This window comes from Globicephala melas, chromosome 16, assembly GCF_963455315.2.
Source record: "Globicephala melas chromosome 16, mGloMel1.2, whole genome shotgun sequence".
Classification (NCBI taxonomy): domain Eukaryota; kingdom Metazoa; phylum Chordata; class Mammalia; order Artiodactyla; family Delphinidae; genus Globicephala; species Globicephala melas.
In genome coordinates, this window is record NC_083329.1 from 15,291,322 (window position 1) to 15,307,113 (window position 15,792).

The 15,792-nt window shown below is 40.9% G+C and overlaps 1 protein-coding gene across 1 annotated transcript in view; it reads left to right on the plus strand.

The window, feature by feature from the left end:
* Nucleotides 1-12,075: 12,075 nt before the first annotated feature.
* ABLIM1 (actin binding LIM protein 1) overlaps nt 12,076-15,792 on the plus strand; it is a 319,098-nt gene continuing 315,381 nt past the window's right edge. The window contains exon 1 of the mRNA XM_060286292.2: nt 12,076-12,295. Within this exon, the coding sequence (XP_060142275.1) occupies nt 12,283-12,295 (13 nt within the window). The 5' untranslated portion in view covers nt 12,076-12,282. The remainder of the gene's footprint in view (nt 12,296-15,792) is intronic.

The window sequence follows — 15,792 nt, forward strand, 5'->3', positions numbered from 1 at the left end:
CATTATAAATAACACATAAATAACATTTAAATAATATAAATAACTGACACGAAATAACACTAGTACTCGCATCAAATTTTAAAACCACTTAAGGAAAGACATTTATTCAAATGCTGGTTGGTTGTGTCTCATGAGAAGTGGTTCTGTTGCCACTAGCAACCACTAGCCGCCACCACTGTGACTCTCCTGGAGTGAGGAGGGGTGTATGTCCAAGGGACCCTCCAGGCAATTGCGTACGACTTCTACCTAAATCTTTAGTCCTCATCCTCTCTCATCCCTGACCCTCATCTTCCTGAAAGGATTAAAGCAGAATTTTCGTGGACTCTTCACTATACAGTGTCCTAACCTTGAATCTTACTCTATCCAGTGTGATCTTTCAGGGATAAAGGGACACTCCCAGCCCTGGTATTACCAGCTGGGTCACAAAATACAGAAAAGAGAGGCTCCAGAGGGAAAGAAAGCTTTGACCCACTTCATTTTTTTCCCCACAGTAAGTGTCACTTCCTTCTGACCTGCCACCTCCTTTGTTGGGCATCCCATTGTGTGTTCTTAAGGACACTGTTTGTTCTACTGATTATACCAAAACTCTCCTTTCTGAAGATGAAGTGGTGAAGAGAGAAGATCTTGGCTTTCCTTCATGTGTTCAAATGTGAGAGTGCTTATACACAAAGTTGATTTCCTGGAAACACAGCAGCCTCAACCTTTTTAATCTGTGAATGACAAAGGAAAAAAGTTACAGCCTTAGCTTGTGAGTCACTGTTAAAAAAAAAAAATCGACACAACTTTCATCCCCAGCAATTTTATTTCTAAGGGTCTTTCCTAGACATACATTTGCAAATAATCATAGAGACATGTTCAAGGATTCTCAGTGTAGCATCATTTGTAACAGTGAAACGAAAGACAATATAAATGACCAGCAAAGGAAAAATGGTTAGCTAAACCATAATGCACTGATTCAATGCAATATACCCATACTATGCACCATCCAAAGAATAAAATGGATCTATATATACTGATGGAAAGATCCTTAAGATAAATTGTTAAATGAAAATAGTAATCTGTAGAAAAATGTTTCTCTGTATGTACACACATATACATGATAGTATATATGTAAGTAAACAAAGAAAAAAGGTTCAGAAGGCTACCCATAAAACAAATAGAAGTGATTACTTCTGGGGAAGAAAGTTGGACTTGGGTGGAAGTTGGCTTAAAGTAGGTTTTTGCTTTGTTTCCGAATTTTTTACAATGTGTATCAATGTACTATTACTTACACAGTTAAACATTTAAGAGAAAGGGACGAGGAAAGCAAGAAGACGTACAGTATAGTATAGTGGTTAATTTCATGGTCCCTGGAACCAGACGACCTATATCCAGGCTGTAGCTTGTCACTTATTTTACCTCTCTGTGCTTCAGCTTCCTCCCCTGTAAAATGGGGGTAACAATAGTACCCACCTCAGAAGGTGGCTGTAAAGATGAATGAAGATGATACATGTAAAGTGCGTGGCACCTACAATGTGTTATGTAAGAGTTAGCTAGTATTATTGATTAAGGGAAGAATAAATCATTTGTGTTTCCACTTTAGTCAGAAAAATTATTACTTTTCTTCATATTTTGGCACTAGTGGGACCTCAGGAAATGTACCTTTAAAATATCAATATAAAAAAGCCCTGGAGATGAGGCTTGGAATGGTCTTGCTATTATCTAGTCATCCTGGGACAAAATGCAGGATGGGAAGTTGGAGTGTACAGTCCAACCAACATTAATATCAAACACTGATCTGGGTGTTGGAGACAAAAAGACCAACGAGGCAAATTTTCTGCTCTTAAGGAACTCATTTTGTGTAATGGGAGGTGTGGTGGAGGGAAGAATCAAACCAGCCTGCAGATCATTTCAGCACAGCGTGGTGCTCTATCACAGTGTGATAGGAGCGATAAATGTAGGTAGAGAGAAAAGGAATAGGTGGGGACAAGGAAAGCTTCCGGTAAGAGGTGAAAACTCTGGAAAGATGGTTAGCTAATGACAAGTTAGCTAATGACAAGAGTTAGCTAATGACAAGAAGGAAGGAATGGGCATTCCAGGCAGAGGAAACATCATGATTTATGTGAGGGAACTACTAGTAGTTTGGTACTGCTGAAATGTAGTATGTATATTTTTTATGTGTGTGTGTGTGTGTGTGTGTGTGTGTGTTTGGCAGCAAGTAGAGAGGAAGGGGAAGAATGGTGGGAGGAAGTAAAGAGTAACCTTACTTTGGAAAGATAGCGACAACCAAAGATGACCTTAGTCATGTAGTATCAGTGTTGTAATAAGAGCAGAAATCCAGACTGTAGTGGAAAGATTACTGAAGATAGCCTGCCTTGACAGGTCAAGGGATTCTATGTAATAGGTCTCAACTTTGAGAAATAACCTTTTGAAAAAATATTACTGGACAATTTCTGTTTCTGCTTCTATGTAGAATGTAATAGGTCATTGCTGCAACACCTACGGAAAAAAAGGATAAGTTACAAAATTCCTAGTTTAAAAGATATCAGAGAATTGACAGGGAAGAGCCCTTCCTAGGTAAGTTGACAATCTCTGGCCATTTCCTTCCCTGGGGATATTTGCCAGTTCTGGGTGAGGACTAAGAATCAGGCTTGGCCTAGGAAGAGGGACCTGACCCCTCTAGGGAAACTAGGTACAAGTAGAGCTTTTGGTGGTTGTGTGGGGCTGGCTTGACAGATTGTAAGCTCGTATAGAACCAATCACAAAGGACCATTTGCTGATTCCTGGGAGATGCAGGACACTAGGAGACTCAGCTAGAAGCTTTTAAAAGGCATTGTGAAATATCTCAGTTTCATAATACTTAGGAGACAAAGTCCCACTATAAGGAGAGGTCCTGACACAAATATATAGCCAGTTACTTCCTCAAGACATTTGCTAATTATTGAAACTGCATGGGGTCAGAGGCAAAGAGCTAAACTCAAAACCTCTAAAGGGAGCTTCCCTGGTGGTGCAGCTTCCCTGGTGGAGCATCTGCCTGCCGATGCAGGGGACATGGGTTCATGTCCCGGTCTGGGAAAATCCCACATGCCGTGGAGCGTCTGGGCCCGTGAGCCATGGCTGCTGAGCCTGTGCGTCCGAAGCCTGTGCTCCCCAACGGCAGAGGCCACAACAGTGAGAGGCCTGCGTACCATAAAAAAAAATAAAAATAAAAAATTTAACATCTCCACACTGCTCAACCAAACCCTGCCACTAGCCCTAATGTATTAGAGACCCTTCAAATTTCACATTACGACCTGGATCTGGACTCAATTACTCATTCCTCTGTTTTTGACTTTTTCTCTCCTTTTTCAGTACAATTTTTCTGTTTCCCCAAGTTACTGCCAACTTCTATGGAGTTTTCCAGTATGCTGCATGACCAGCCTCTAACCCTCTGCTTCAAATTAAGTTTCATTATGTTAGGGCCTCCATATAATGATAATAAAGCATTTACTATTTACTACAGGATAGCATAGAAACCATTCAGAACATAATTCCCAAGAAGTTGATTGATATTAAATGCCCCAAGTGATGTCAATGCTCCACCTCCAAATGGCCATTTTAAATGTGAAATCTTAGATGTGGGCACAATTAGGAGGCTGAGAAAAACTGAATAGAGGTTTCAGAATGGTGGACAATTAGATTGGTGCCTTTATACATTAGCTCAGAAGCTCCCTAGATGAAAAATATGACCCTAGTGGTGATATAGAGGGGTATGAACCACAAAATACACACATTATTAACCAAGTAAATAATTACCATTCATTAATGGTCTAATTAAAACATTCTTTTATATACATTATTGCATTTGTAGTCCACAGTAACCTTGCTAGGTGGATATTTCTTTTATTATGTGCATTTGAACCCAGCAAATAATAACAAATTTTATTGATTATTTACCATATGCCAGATTATGGTAATATATTTAACATTCATTTTTTCATTGAATCCATAAAAGATCTCTAAGAGGAAGCAACTCTTTGTTAGATGAGGAAACTTCAGGCTTATAGGGGCTGTGCCTAAGGATGCAGGAGTAGCAAGTGAGAGAGCCAGGTTTTAAAGACCAAAGCTTTTAATCATGAAGTTTGGAAGTTAAATGACTTGCCTAAGTTCTCCCAGCCAGGAAATTGGAGACCGGAATTGAGCTCAGGATACATCACGATTTATTGTTCATTTTCTAAAATTTTATTCACACACTATACAAATCTACCCATTTAAAATGCACAGTTCGATGGCTTTTAAAAAATGTTATATTGGAGTATAGTTGATTAACAATGTTGTGTTAGTTTCAGGTGTACAGCAAAGTGATTCAGTTATACATATACTTGTATCTATTCTTTTTCAAATTCTTTTCCCATTTAGGTTATTACAGAATATTGAGCAGAGTTCCCTGTGCTATACAGTAGGTCCTTGTTGGTTATCTATTTTAAATCTAGCAGTGTGTACATGTCAACCCCACACTCCCGAACTATCCCTCTCTGCACCCTTCCCCCTGGTACCCATAAGTTCATTCTCTAAGTCTGTGAGTCTTCTGTTTTGTAACTGATGGCTTTTAGTCTATTCACAGAGTTGTCTGTCTTGCTCAGGCTGCCATAACAAAACACCATAGACTGAGTGGCTTAAACAACAGAAATTAATTTTCTCATAATTCTGGAGATTTGATGTCCAAGATCAAGGTGTCAGCATGGTCAGTTTCTGCTGAGGGCTCTCTTCTTGGCTGATGGATGGCAGTCTTCTTGCTGTGCTGTCATGTCGTAGTGGGGGAGAAGACAACAAGCTCTCTGGTGTCTCTTCTTATAAGGGACATCATGAAGGTCCCGCCTTCATGACCTCATCTAAATTAAATTATCTCCCAAAGATCCCATCTCCAAAGACCATCACATTGTGGGGTAGGAATTTAGCATTAATTTGGCGGGATACAGTTAAGTGCATAGCAACTCATTTCAGGTCAAAGGCCCAATAGTGACTAATAAAGGTCCTCTGTCCCAATCCAATTCTCTAGAGAGAGAACTGGATTGTCCCAGCTTGGGTCAGGTCCTCACTGCAGTCTCGTCAGCTGTGGTCATAGCAGAGACTGCTATGTCTTTGAGTTGTAGCGTGGTTTAAGGAATTCTCTTGCTTTAAAAAATAACTTACCAGACAAGTATGTATCCCTAAATGATGTATTTTCCAGTTTGGCTAGTGTTAAATATATTATGCTTCTATAATTCAATCATGTTGGATATAGCTGTGGTGCATCCATTATTGCAAATGTGTATTATTTCAATATGTGACTACACTATACTTTGTTTTACTTATCTTCAAATTTGCTGCTTCTTCCTTCAGATGTATCTAGTCTACTGACGTGCTCATTGAAGGAATTCTCATATCTGGCCTTTCCATTTGACTTTTCTTATCATTTCCATCTTTTTGCTGAAATTCCCCACCATTCTGTATGTGTTATCTTTCTTTTCCACCAGATCCAGATACATAGTTATTTTCAAGTCCTTGCTTTTAGTTCCCAAACCTGGGTCATATCTGAGTCTAGTTCTGTTGATTCTATTCGGTATCACTTTCTCTCCTCCCAAAGAAAGTTCTTTAACATTCTTGTAGTACAGGTCTGCTGGTGATGCATTTTCTCATCTTTCACTTGTTTAAAAAAGTTTTTGATGTTATTGAAGAATACTTTGTCTGATATAGATTTCTAGTTTGACAGCTTTTTTTCCTTTGGCTCCTTAAAGAGTATTTCCAGTGTCTTCTGGTTTGCTTAGTTTCTGTCAAGAAGTCTGCTCTCCTTATCTTTGTTGCTTTGCATTTAGTTTGTCTTTTTACTCCAGGAGCTTTTATGATTTTCTCTTTATCACTGGTTTTCAGCAATTTGCTTGTAATACACCTGGGTGTATTTTGTTTTGTATGTGGGTAGATGTTTACCCTGCCCGAGAACCATGGAGTTCTTTGAAATGTGAAATTATTGTTTTCCTCAAATTTGGAATATTTTCTGCTCCTCTCCTTTCTAAGATTCAAATATTCATATGTTAGACTATTATTGTTCCACTGGTCACTGAAACTCTGTTTATGATTTTTTCAATGTTTTTTCCTCTGGGTATCACTTTGAATAGCTTTCATTGATTACTTCATGTTCACTGATCTTTTCTTCTGAAGAGTCTTATTTGCTATTCATTCCACTTGGTGAAATTTTTGCTTAAGATGTTGTATTTTCCTCTCTAGAACTTCAATTTGGTTTATTTGTTCTTTAAACTTTCATTTTCTTCCTCACTATCTTCATGTCTTCCTTTAAATACTTGAATGTAGTTAATTGATAGTTCCATCATCTCTATCATTCTAAGTCTGTTTTAATGATTGGTTTTTCTCTGAGTTATGGGCTATATTCTCCTGCTTTGTGGCATGTTTAGTAATTTTTGACTGGATGCGGACCATTGTAACCATTACTTTGTTGAGTGCTGAATTTGTTGTCTTCCTTTAAGATTGTTGTTTTCTATTCTACAGGCAGTTAAGTTATTTATAGACCAGTTTGATCTCTTCAAGGCCTGTTTTAAGTTTTGCTGGGGTAGATGGCATGTACCTTTACTTCAGCAGTATTTTAGCCTCCCTACTAAGGTGTGACTCTGATGAAGTTTCCACTGAGTGCCTTAGATTATCACCAATGAATCTCTGCTGTGCCTGGCCAGAACTCAGATGTCTCCTAGCCTTGTGTGAGCCCTACAAATTGTTCCTCTTTCAACAATTTGTTCATTTTGCCTACCGTTTGTAGCTTCATCTTACATGTGTACAGCCTAGTACACAGTAAAGTTTCAAGGGGATTCTTGTGTAGATTCTTGGAGCTCTTTTTCTACATAGTTTGTTCTTCTAGGTATTCTGTCCCACAGCTTCCAGCCACTTCAGTCTCCCAGGACTGTGATCTGGTTTCCTAAAAGCAATGAGACCACTGAGCTCTGTTTGAGTTTCTCCTCCTTCCGCCTGTGGTCTGCAAATCTACTTTAGTCAGAAGCTAGAGCATTCACAGGACTCGTCTTATTTGCTTGCCTTTTTTTAAAGGATCACTGTCCTGAGTTGTCTGTTGTCCATGCCCTTAAAAATAGTTGTTTCATGTATTTTATTCAGTTTTTCACCTATTTGTTGTGGGAAAGCAAGCCTAATTCATTTTACTTCATCATGTCCAGAAGTGAATTTTAGTCTGTAACATTTTTTAAACATCTGCTCCGTATGTAAATAAGTGTCTCTTTCTATTTTTAATATTATTCACTTTTGCCTTCTCTTTTTTTCCTTAATCAATTTCATTAAAGGTGATCCATTTTATTAATCTTCTCAAAGAAATAATTTTTATCCTAGTCTATCATTTCAAATGTATCAATGTTTAGTCAGATTTATCTACATGTAAACAAAATTTTTTCCCTCATTCTTCCATCTCACACCTTTTTTTTTTTTTTGCGGTACGTGGGCCTCTCACTGTTGTGGCCTCTCCCATTGCGGAGCGCAAGCTCAGGACGCACAGGCTCAGCGGCCATGGCTCACGGGCCCAGCCGCTCCGCGGCATGTGGGACCTTCCCGGACTGGGGCACGAACCAGTGTCCCCTGCATCGGCAGGCCGACTCTCAACCACTGCGCCACCAGGGAAGCCTCATTTCACACCTTTTAACAGAGGTCATTTTTTGCTATATAAATATATTTATATATTATATATAAATAATGTAGAAATGCCTTTAGTGGAAAACAATATTTGTTTATCTTAAAATATCTTTATTTTGCTCTCATTGTTGAAAGATTTTTTGCTGTTTACATAGTTTAATGGGCTACTTATAGTCTAGTCACAATTCCATTGTCTTCTGGCTCTCACCATTCCATTTAAGAAGTCTATGGTTAGTCTGTTGTTTCTTTGTAGACTGTGTCTTTTCCCTTTGTTTTTAGTGTTGTTTGGTTTCAATACAATGTGTCTAGGTCTGGATTTCTGTTTATTCATCCTGTTTGATATAAGTTGTATTTCCTTTATCTGTGGATTTGTTTTTTTGTAAAGTTCTCAGCTGTTATTTCTTTAAATGCTGTCTCTCCTCCATGTTTTCTATTCTCTCTTAGGACTCCTATTATTTATGCATTACACCATATCATTCTGCCCTCTATATATCTTAACCTCTTTTTTAATATTTCCATCTCCTAATATTTCACAGCTGTATTCTTAGCAATTTTTTAAACATCTACTTTCCATTTCACTAATTATTTGGTTCCAAATAATTTTCTGTATCACCTATTCATTGAATTAAAAATTTTTTTAACACTTGATATTTAAAATTTTGATTTTTTAAAATTTACTTGGTCATTTTTGGTAGTTTCTTGTTGGTTCATTTTTTTGTGATGTGTACCTTTTATTACTTTATTGTATTATTTATATATTTCATCTCTTATTTTATATTTGTTATCTGGGAATTACGAGATCTGAAGTACTTACTATCCGAATCTGCTATTTATTATTTCTGATAACTCGCATTCAGAGTGGCATGTTTTCTTCTGTATTTAGTAATCTTTGATTGTGACCTCATTTTTGGTGGCTCATCTGTCAAATTTTATCAGAATAGAATTTTTGTTTGCTTCTCTTGGGAGCCAGGGATACTACTGACCTGGAATCATTTCAGCCCCCTTTAGTGACCTGGCTTCATGACAAGTCTCAAGTTTAGCTTCTCCACCTTGTACATTGTCTAACTTTCTCGTACTTGAACATAAATGTCATGAGGACAAGGAACTAATCTAACTGGTTTGCCATGTCTTCTTCATTGCCTCTTACATGGTAGGTATTACAAACGTATTTGCTGAAAAATCATTGAGTAGTCAGATTGCCCTTTTTTTAAAAAAAACAACTTGAAGTTATACAGAAAGCCAAACTGAAGTGGTGGTGAATCAACAGTTGAAAAGCTGTGTGAATATGAATCCATATTCAATCACTTTAAAAGTCAATGAAGAATAGAAAACACTAATAATGTATGCTAACTTCATTAGAAGTTGAAAGAGTATTTTTGGTAAGAGTCAAGTAGTAACATCTTTTTTCAAACACAGACTGGAATGTTTCTTCCCATTGGTCTATATAAAACTGCTATTTATAGTTTCAACCAACAGCCTATACTTTATTACCTGACTTTAAAAAGTGGCATTTAACGTTTCTCTTAAAATTCCTTGCATCTTACAGTTTGCTTTCACGATGATTTCAAAAGTATTCTCAGTTATCTTAGATGAGAAATTTGTTAGGATGTTCAAGCTACTAACAGGAACTTGGTTGCTGTGTGGTTGGAAGAATTAGTTTCAGATTTGTAAGATTATAGGAACAGATTCTGGAATGATGCGTTTGACTCTAACAGGCATTTCAATCATAACTGCAAAATATAAGCAAATCATATATATTTTAAAATCTGAACTGATACTTAACCCGAAGAAGGCCAAAGTTAAATTCATAAGGAAACCTTTCTTTAGCCAAAGATAATCTTTGATGATAGCTTACCATTTTCCAACCTGCCGGTCAATCAGGTACTGAGTACCAGCATGTGCCTAACAGTTTTGTGTAAGATGTCTTATTTCAGACTTACAGTTATATATAGGAGTGTATTTTAGAAGCAGCTGTGTAGTCTGTTATAAACATGTTAAGGACAAGAGTAAGCTCTGTTCATTATTAGGCTTTTGCGCTGTACCTATAATTTTGGTGTGAAGTTATAAGGACCAGAACTATTGTGACAGTTAGAGAAAAGGGCTGGATATTAATTACAAGAATAAAAGTGAAAGTTACACAATTTTGGGGCCTCCCTATCTTACTAGTCTGGGGTCTGATATAATATATGCCCTGTGATATACTTCCAGAACAAATTCAATTCAACAAGACGATCCAAGTCTCTCATTTCTAGGAACTTACAGTCAGCTGGAGAGACAGGAAACACGTACAACAAAACCATTGAATGGCAACACAAAGCAGTGTATTAAGTAAAAATAGGTGGTTCTGAAAGTACAAGTTGAAAGAATGAGGAGATCAATGTGGGTTGAGGTAGCTGGAGGACTTTACGTGAGGAGACAGTGTATAAATTAATTTGGGTGAGATGGGGGGCATTTGGGAGGCACACTACAGGGAAACTATTCTGGCTACAACAGAGCGCTTGCTTAGAGGAGTAGCTAGAGAGGTAAGAGAGCATAGGTTGTGGAAAGCCTCAAAATCTTCATAGTCCTTAAGCTCCACATAGACACAGATAATGTCCATGTTGTTTACCATTGTAACTCTGGTACCTACCATAGAGACTGGCATATAGTATATATTCAGTAAAATTCTGTTGAAGGATTAACTGCATGGATGAAGACACTGAAATGTTGAGGCTTTATCTGAAGATTTGTGGGGATTCACTGGAAGTTTTGGAGTATGAAGATGTCATACTATAAACAGTGTTTTAAGAAAACTATTCTCAAGGCAAGAGGCAAAATAAACTGGAGCGGGTGGAGGTTGGATGTAGGGAGAGCAGTGGCTTTCGTGTCATCATCCTTTGGGTGAGAAGGGTTAACAGTAGACTGAGGATAGTGGGAAAGAAGAGTTGTTTTGTTTTTTTGTTTTTGTTTTTGCGGTACGCGGGCCTCTCACTGTTGTGGCCTCTCCCGTTGCGGAGCACAGGCTCCGGACGCGCAGGCTCAGCGGCCATGGCTCACGGGCCCAGCCGCTCCGCAGCACGATGGGATCTTCCCGGACCGGGGCACGAATCTGCGTCCCCCGCATCAGCTGGCGGACTCTCAACCACTGCGCCACCAGGGAAGCCCAGAAGAGTTGTTTTGAAATGGAAGCAACCAGATTGTGATTTATTGTCAAGTTTGCCTCCTAGAAGATCGCAAAAGGGATGTTGTCAAGATGGATAAATAATGTGTTAATTTTTGTAGTTGGTAGTTGAATATGAGAAATTCTACTCTCATTACTTACCTTTTTCCTAGTATTTCTCTCCCCACATGGTTAGATTGGGCTTTTTTTCAATGATGCTCAGTTATCCACCGGTTATTTTTTTCTAGAGATAGTTTGTTCACCTATTCTTTGAAGATTTCTGAATTATCAGACCTATTATACAATTCCCATTATATCAGGATAGATTTGGGAAGTGCCTACATAAATAATAACTAGAATATCTGTTGTGAGAGTGGATATAGGAATAGACACGGAGAAGGGAGTGAGTGTGAATTCCTGAAACTTGCAATTCTTTCATCAGTCTTAGAGGTTTAATAAGCTGCTGTGCCCGTTCTCAAACCTTAGAATCTCACCTCTTCAGTTTAGAACTTCTGGATCTGGTGGTGGTGTAAGGTTGCTTACTAGCCTCAAGCTCTAGATGATAAAACCTCCAGGCAGTAGGAGATTGTTCTTGTATTTTGTTCTTTTTTACTCTGATAAATAGAAAAGGTGGATTTGCTTAGAACGTTTGCCCTACTCTCCAGCCCAGCCCAGCCCTGCCCAGCCCTGCCCAGCCCTGATACTCCAGAGTTGATACAATAAACCAGATGTGTTTACAGACCTTCCTTGAGTGTCAGTTGACTCAAGACCCTGAGCTGGGTCAGCCCTGTTCTGCATGACCTTAAGGGTGCCAGGAAGAAAAGTCCGCCCATCCCACTCAGCCGACTTCGAAGGGGCTCACTGGTCGCTAATTTTGTTTTGACCAGCGGGCGGGCGCCCAAGGTGTTCCTCCCACTGAAGTCCAAGCCCCTCCGGCGACCGTGGTCTTCCCCTCCTGTCCAGGGCATCACTTAGGGGAGGGAACAGAACAGCTCTTTCCTCCTTTCTTTCTCTGAGACCAAAGCGGGAGGCTGGAAGGCCACTCATAGCGGCAGCACTTTTCTTATTACTACTGTTATTTTCAGTAAGGACTCGGGTCGGGGGAGGGGAGACGCAGCCCTCACCGCACGCCGCACCACGCTCGCTCGGGGACAAAAGCTCGGGCTGGCGCCGCAGCCGAGCTGACGGCGCGTCCTCGCCGCTGCTGGACCCTGTGGGCCGGGCGGCCGGGCGGGCGGGGGAGGCGGGGAGGCGGGGAGGCGGGCCCCGCCCAGCTCGGGCCGCGGGCTGTCAGCGCTGCTGCGCCCGGCCGGTCCCCGCCCGCCGGCCGTGCTGCGCCCAGCGGCGCTCAGGTGTCTTGAGGGAGGCGTCCCCGCGCGGCCAGCCGCCTCCCCACGCGGGCAGGCTCGGGTGCGCCTTGTGCGTTTCGGCGAGATTTTCCTCCCCACGCCCTGCCGGGTGACTCCGCCGCCCTCACTGCTTCGACTCCTGCTGCCTGAACCATGTCCGCGAGGGGTGAGTGGGGACCAAGTGGGCGCCGTCCCCGGACCACGCGCCGGGCCCGGCGGGAAAGGCGCGGACCAGGGCGGGCCGGGCAGGTGCCGGAGGCCGGGGGCCGGGGGCCGCGAGAACCTTGCCGGCCCCAACCCGGCCTGAAACTTTGGCATCGGATCCTTGGGCTCTGGGCGACCGAGAGGGGAGCGGGGGGAGTGTGCGGGGTGTGTATGTGTGTGTGTGTGTGTGTTTGTGTGTGTGTGTGTGTGTGTGTGTGTGTAAGGAAGCCCTCGCCCTTGACCTTGATCCCCCGGATGTGGGCGAAGCCAGAGGGCCAAGGTCGGTGTCCGGCTCACCTGTGCCAGCCGCACGTCTGGGCTGGGAGGGCGTGGGGGATGGGCTCGCCGCTGCCAGTCCTGCTGGGCAGTGGCCTGAAGGGCTGGCCGGGAGGGAGGAAGAGGTTTTTTTTTCCTCCATTCTTGTTACCATTTTGCAGCTTGGTTACGGAAGGAATCCAGGGCTTGATGCAGTAACATTTAAAGCTGCAGTGCTTACATCTCATTTAAAAAAGTAAATTCCCTACCTGTACTCCTCTTTGCATTAATCGCCCCTCACCCCCAGCGGTTTTCTTCCTGGAGTGAAACGATTAAACTGCAGGTGAAACTGGACTAAAGAAAGAAAAAAAAAATCGGAATTGCTTTTCAGCCAAGAGTGAAGGGAATGTATTTCTTGCCATCTGGAGCCAGTGGTGATGCTGGGAGAGTGGGTTAGTCATAGCTCAGTGGCTGCTACTATGAGTGAAATATTAAAGGGATCAAGTCACTGTGCAGCTTGCCAGCAATGAAAACGAAGTGACTTGGTGGCTTTACCATAAGCTTTTAAGGAAAATAGTGATTATTTTTAGAAAGTATATTTGCCAAGCGGTAAGTACCACCCCTTTTGATACCCCGAAGCTTTAAGAGGAGTTGCAGCGTAATTTTTTTTTTTAACTCTGAAGGGTTAACCCTGCTTTTTAAGGGGAGTTTAGAAATTTAACAATGTGTTGGATAATTTAGTGATGCTTTTCAAGGTTCATTCTGGGGCATGTAAATTCTATCCAGAATGTTTAAACTCCCTTTTAAGGAAACTGGTCTTTGTTGTTTTGGCAATATGGTTGGTTGGTTCCGTACCTGGAAATGGGGTGGTACAGGCAGGGTGGAATGACAGAATTTACGTTTGTAGATATCGGGCTACAGAGGTGATATGCGACCCTGAGATACTACCTGCCCAATGATGCCTAAAAATTTGTGTGTATTAGAGAAAGAAAAAAGAGGGTGTGACTACAGGGGGCTGGGTGTGTGTACGGAATCTTCTGAGCGACTCCAGCTGTATAATCTCTGAACTGTGTTCTAAGACGGAGGCTTTTGGTCCCGACTCCTGTCCTAAGTATTAAAAGGAACATGGGGCGACTAGTTCTCATAGGTTGTAAAGCTCTCTGTGGTCAGAGTCCACCTCTGATGCAGCTTTATGCCACCCAAACCCCTTAGTACACAAAACATTGCCCACCGTAGGAGCCAACTAACTACTGGGAGCCTTGGTAGGTCCTAGAAAGCATCAAGTTCATTAGGTAACCCCCCAGTTTCACCTTGTCTCTGGCCCGTTCTACTACAAGGTCTCTGTGGTTTATCCGAGGATATGAAATGAAGATGCCCCAGTGATTCAGAGGCTAGAGCCCTGGCTTGGGACCTGGTTCTTGAGTATTTCTTCTCGAACCTGGTTTCAAGCAGGATGATTTCGAGTCGGACACAGATCTTTCACTTAGCGTTCTTGTTTCCCCTTCAAACTCCATGTTGATAATCTTGCCTTTAACAGTTTGAAGTCTGACTAATACTGCAAGGGGAGTAAAAACATGATAAATATCAGTTACTGCATACTTACTACATGTCAGGCGCTTTACATGTATTGCATCAGTTGGTCCTCACAATAACTGACTCAAGTAGATGCTGTTATTACCTCTCCATTTCACAGATGAAGGAACTGAGGTTTTGAGAGATTGTGTAACTTAACGTGAGCTCAAACATTTGGTAGGTGGCAAATCCTGATTTCTACCCAGGACTGTCTGACTTCTGATCACATCCACTTTGTTTTAGTGCTTCTCTATTACTTGTGCTTTGAGTATTATAGTAAACATCACAATCATTGATTTGCTGAGAGAGAAAAATGCCCTATACTTGAGATTGAAAGGAAATGGCCTTGGTAAGTAATTTGGAATTCCCAGTACATTTAGGAACTTCTTCATGGACATTTGGTAAAAGACCAAGTGAGGGAAACAAGGCCCTTGATCCTTGATGTTATTAATTTGATATCCCTACTCTGTTTCTTCCTCTTTCACTTTTGAGGACCAGAACTTCCTAGATATTACCAATGACTGAAGATTTTTCTTATGTTTCTATGAAGTACTTTTATCTTTATGAATTTGTAAACAACAATTCTAAATGATTAGTAGAATGCCTAGTACAGTAGCTACTGAATTAAGCTCGTGTGGAAAGATGTCTGTTTGCCATTTATTTTTTATAAAAGATGTTTTCAGAACTGAGCTTCACAATGCTTTTCTAATTTAGTATCTGCTCTCATCTCTATTCCTGAAAGTAGAGATAAACTTTTATGGTCAGAAGGTTAATGTGTCTACTTAAATACCTGACTTATCATTAGGAAGGTCTTTAGATACTTGGAAAGATAAATCTCATTAATTTAAAAAATGAACTCTTCTTATTTCTAATATCTAGACTTGTAAGTTATGGTAGGGGTAGACGTATTTTTTAAAAATTGAAAATGCTGAAACATTGAACCCCATAGAAAAGTAATTTTATTAAAATATTTTAGAGGAAAAAAAAAAATATATATATATATTTTTTGCCGTATGCGGGCCTCTCACTGTTGTGGCCTCTCCCGTTGCGGAGCACAGGCTCCGGACGCGCAGGCTCAGCGGCCATGGCTCACGGGCCTAGCCCTCCGCGGCATGTGGGATCCTCCTGGACCGGGGCACGAACCCGCGTCCCCTGCATCAGCACGTGGACTCCCAACCACTGCGCCACCAGGGAAGCCCGAGAAAAATATTTTTGAATTCATCTTCTCTTTAAGATATAAAGAGAGTACTAAAATTTAATTCATTATTCAAACTAACAATAAAAGATATTCTTAAATTTCATGATAGTCCAGCTAAGACATTCCTCATCTTGTGGTCTTTTAGAATACTATCATCAAAGACTTTTAACTTGGTGTTGTATTTTTACTGCTAGAGACCAAAATGGAGCTATCATGTCTTGATTTTGAATTGACAAAGTGAGGGAAATTATAACACTTAGAATAGAGTTTCCAAACCTGGGAAGAATCATCTAGGTAGCCTTTTTAAAATGTAGATTCTCAGGTCTCATTCCAGGTCTAATGGCTCATAACCTCTAAAGGTAGTGCCCAAACATCCACATACTATGTGAAAAGCTCCCCAGGTAATTCTAAAAATCATTAGATTAGAGCAGGAT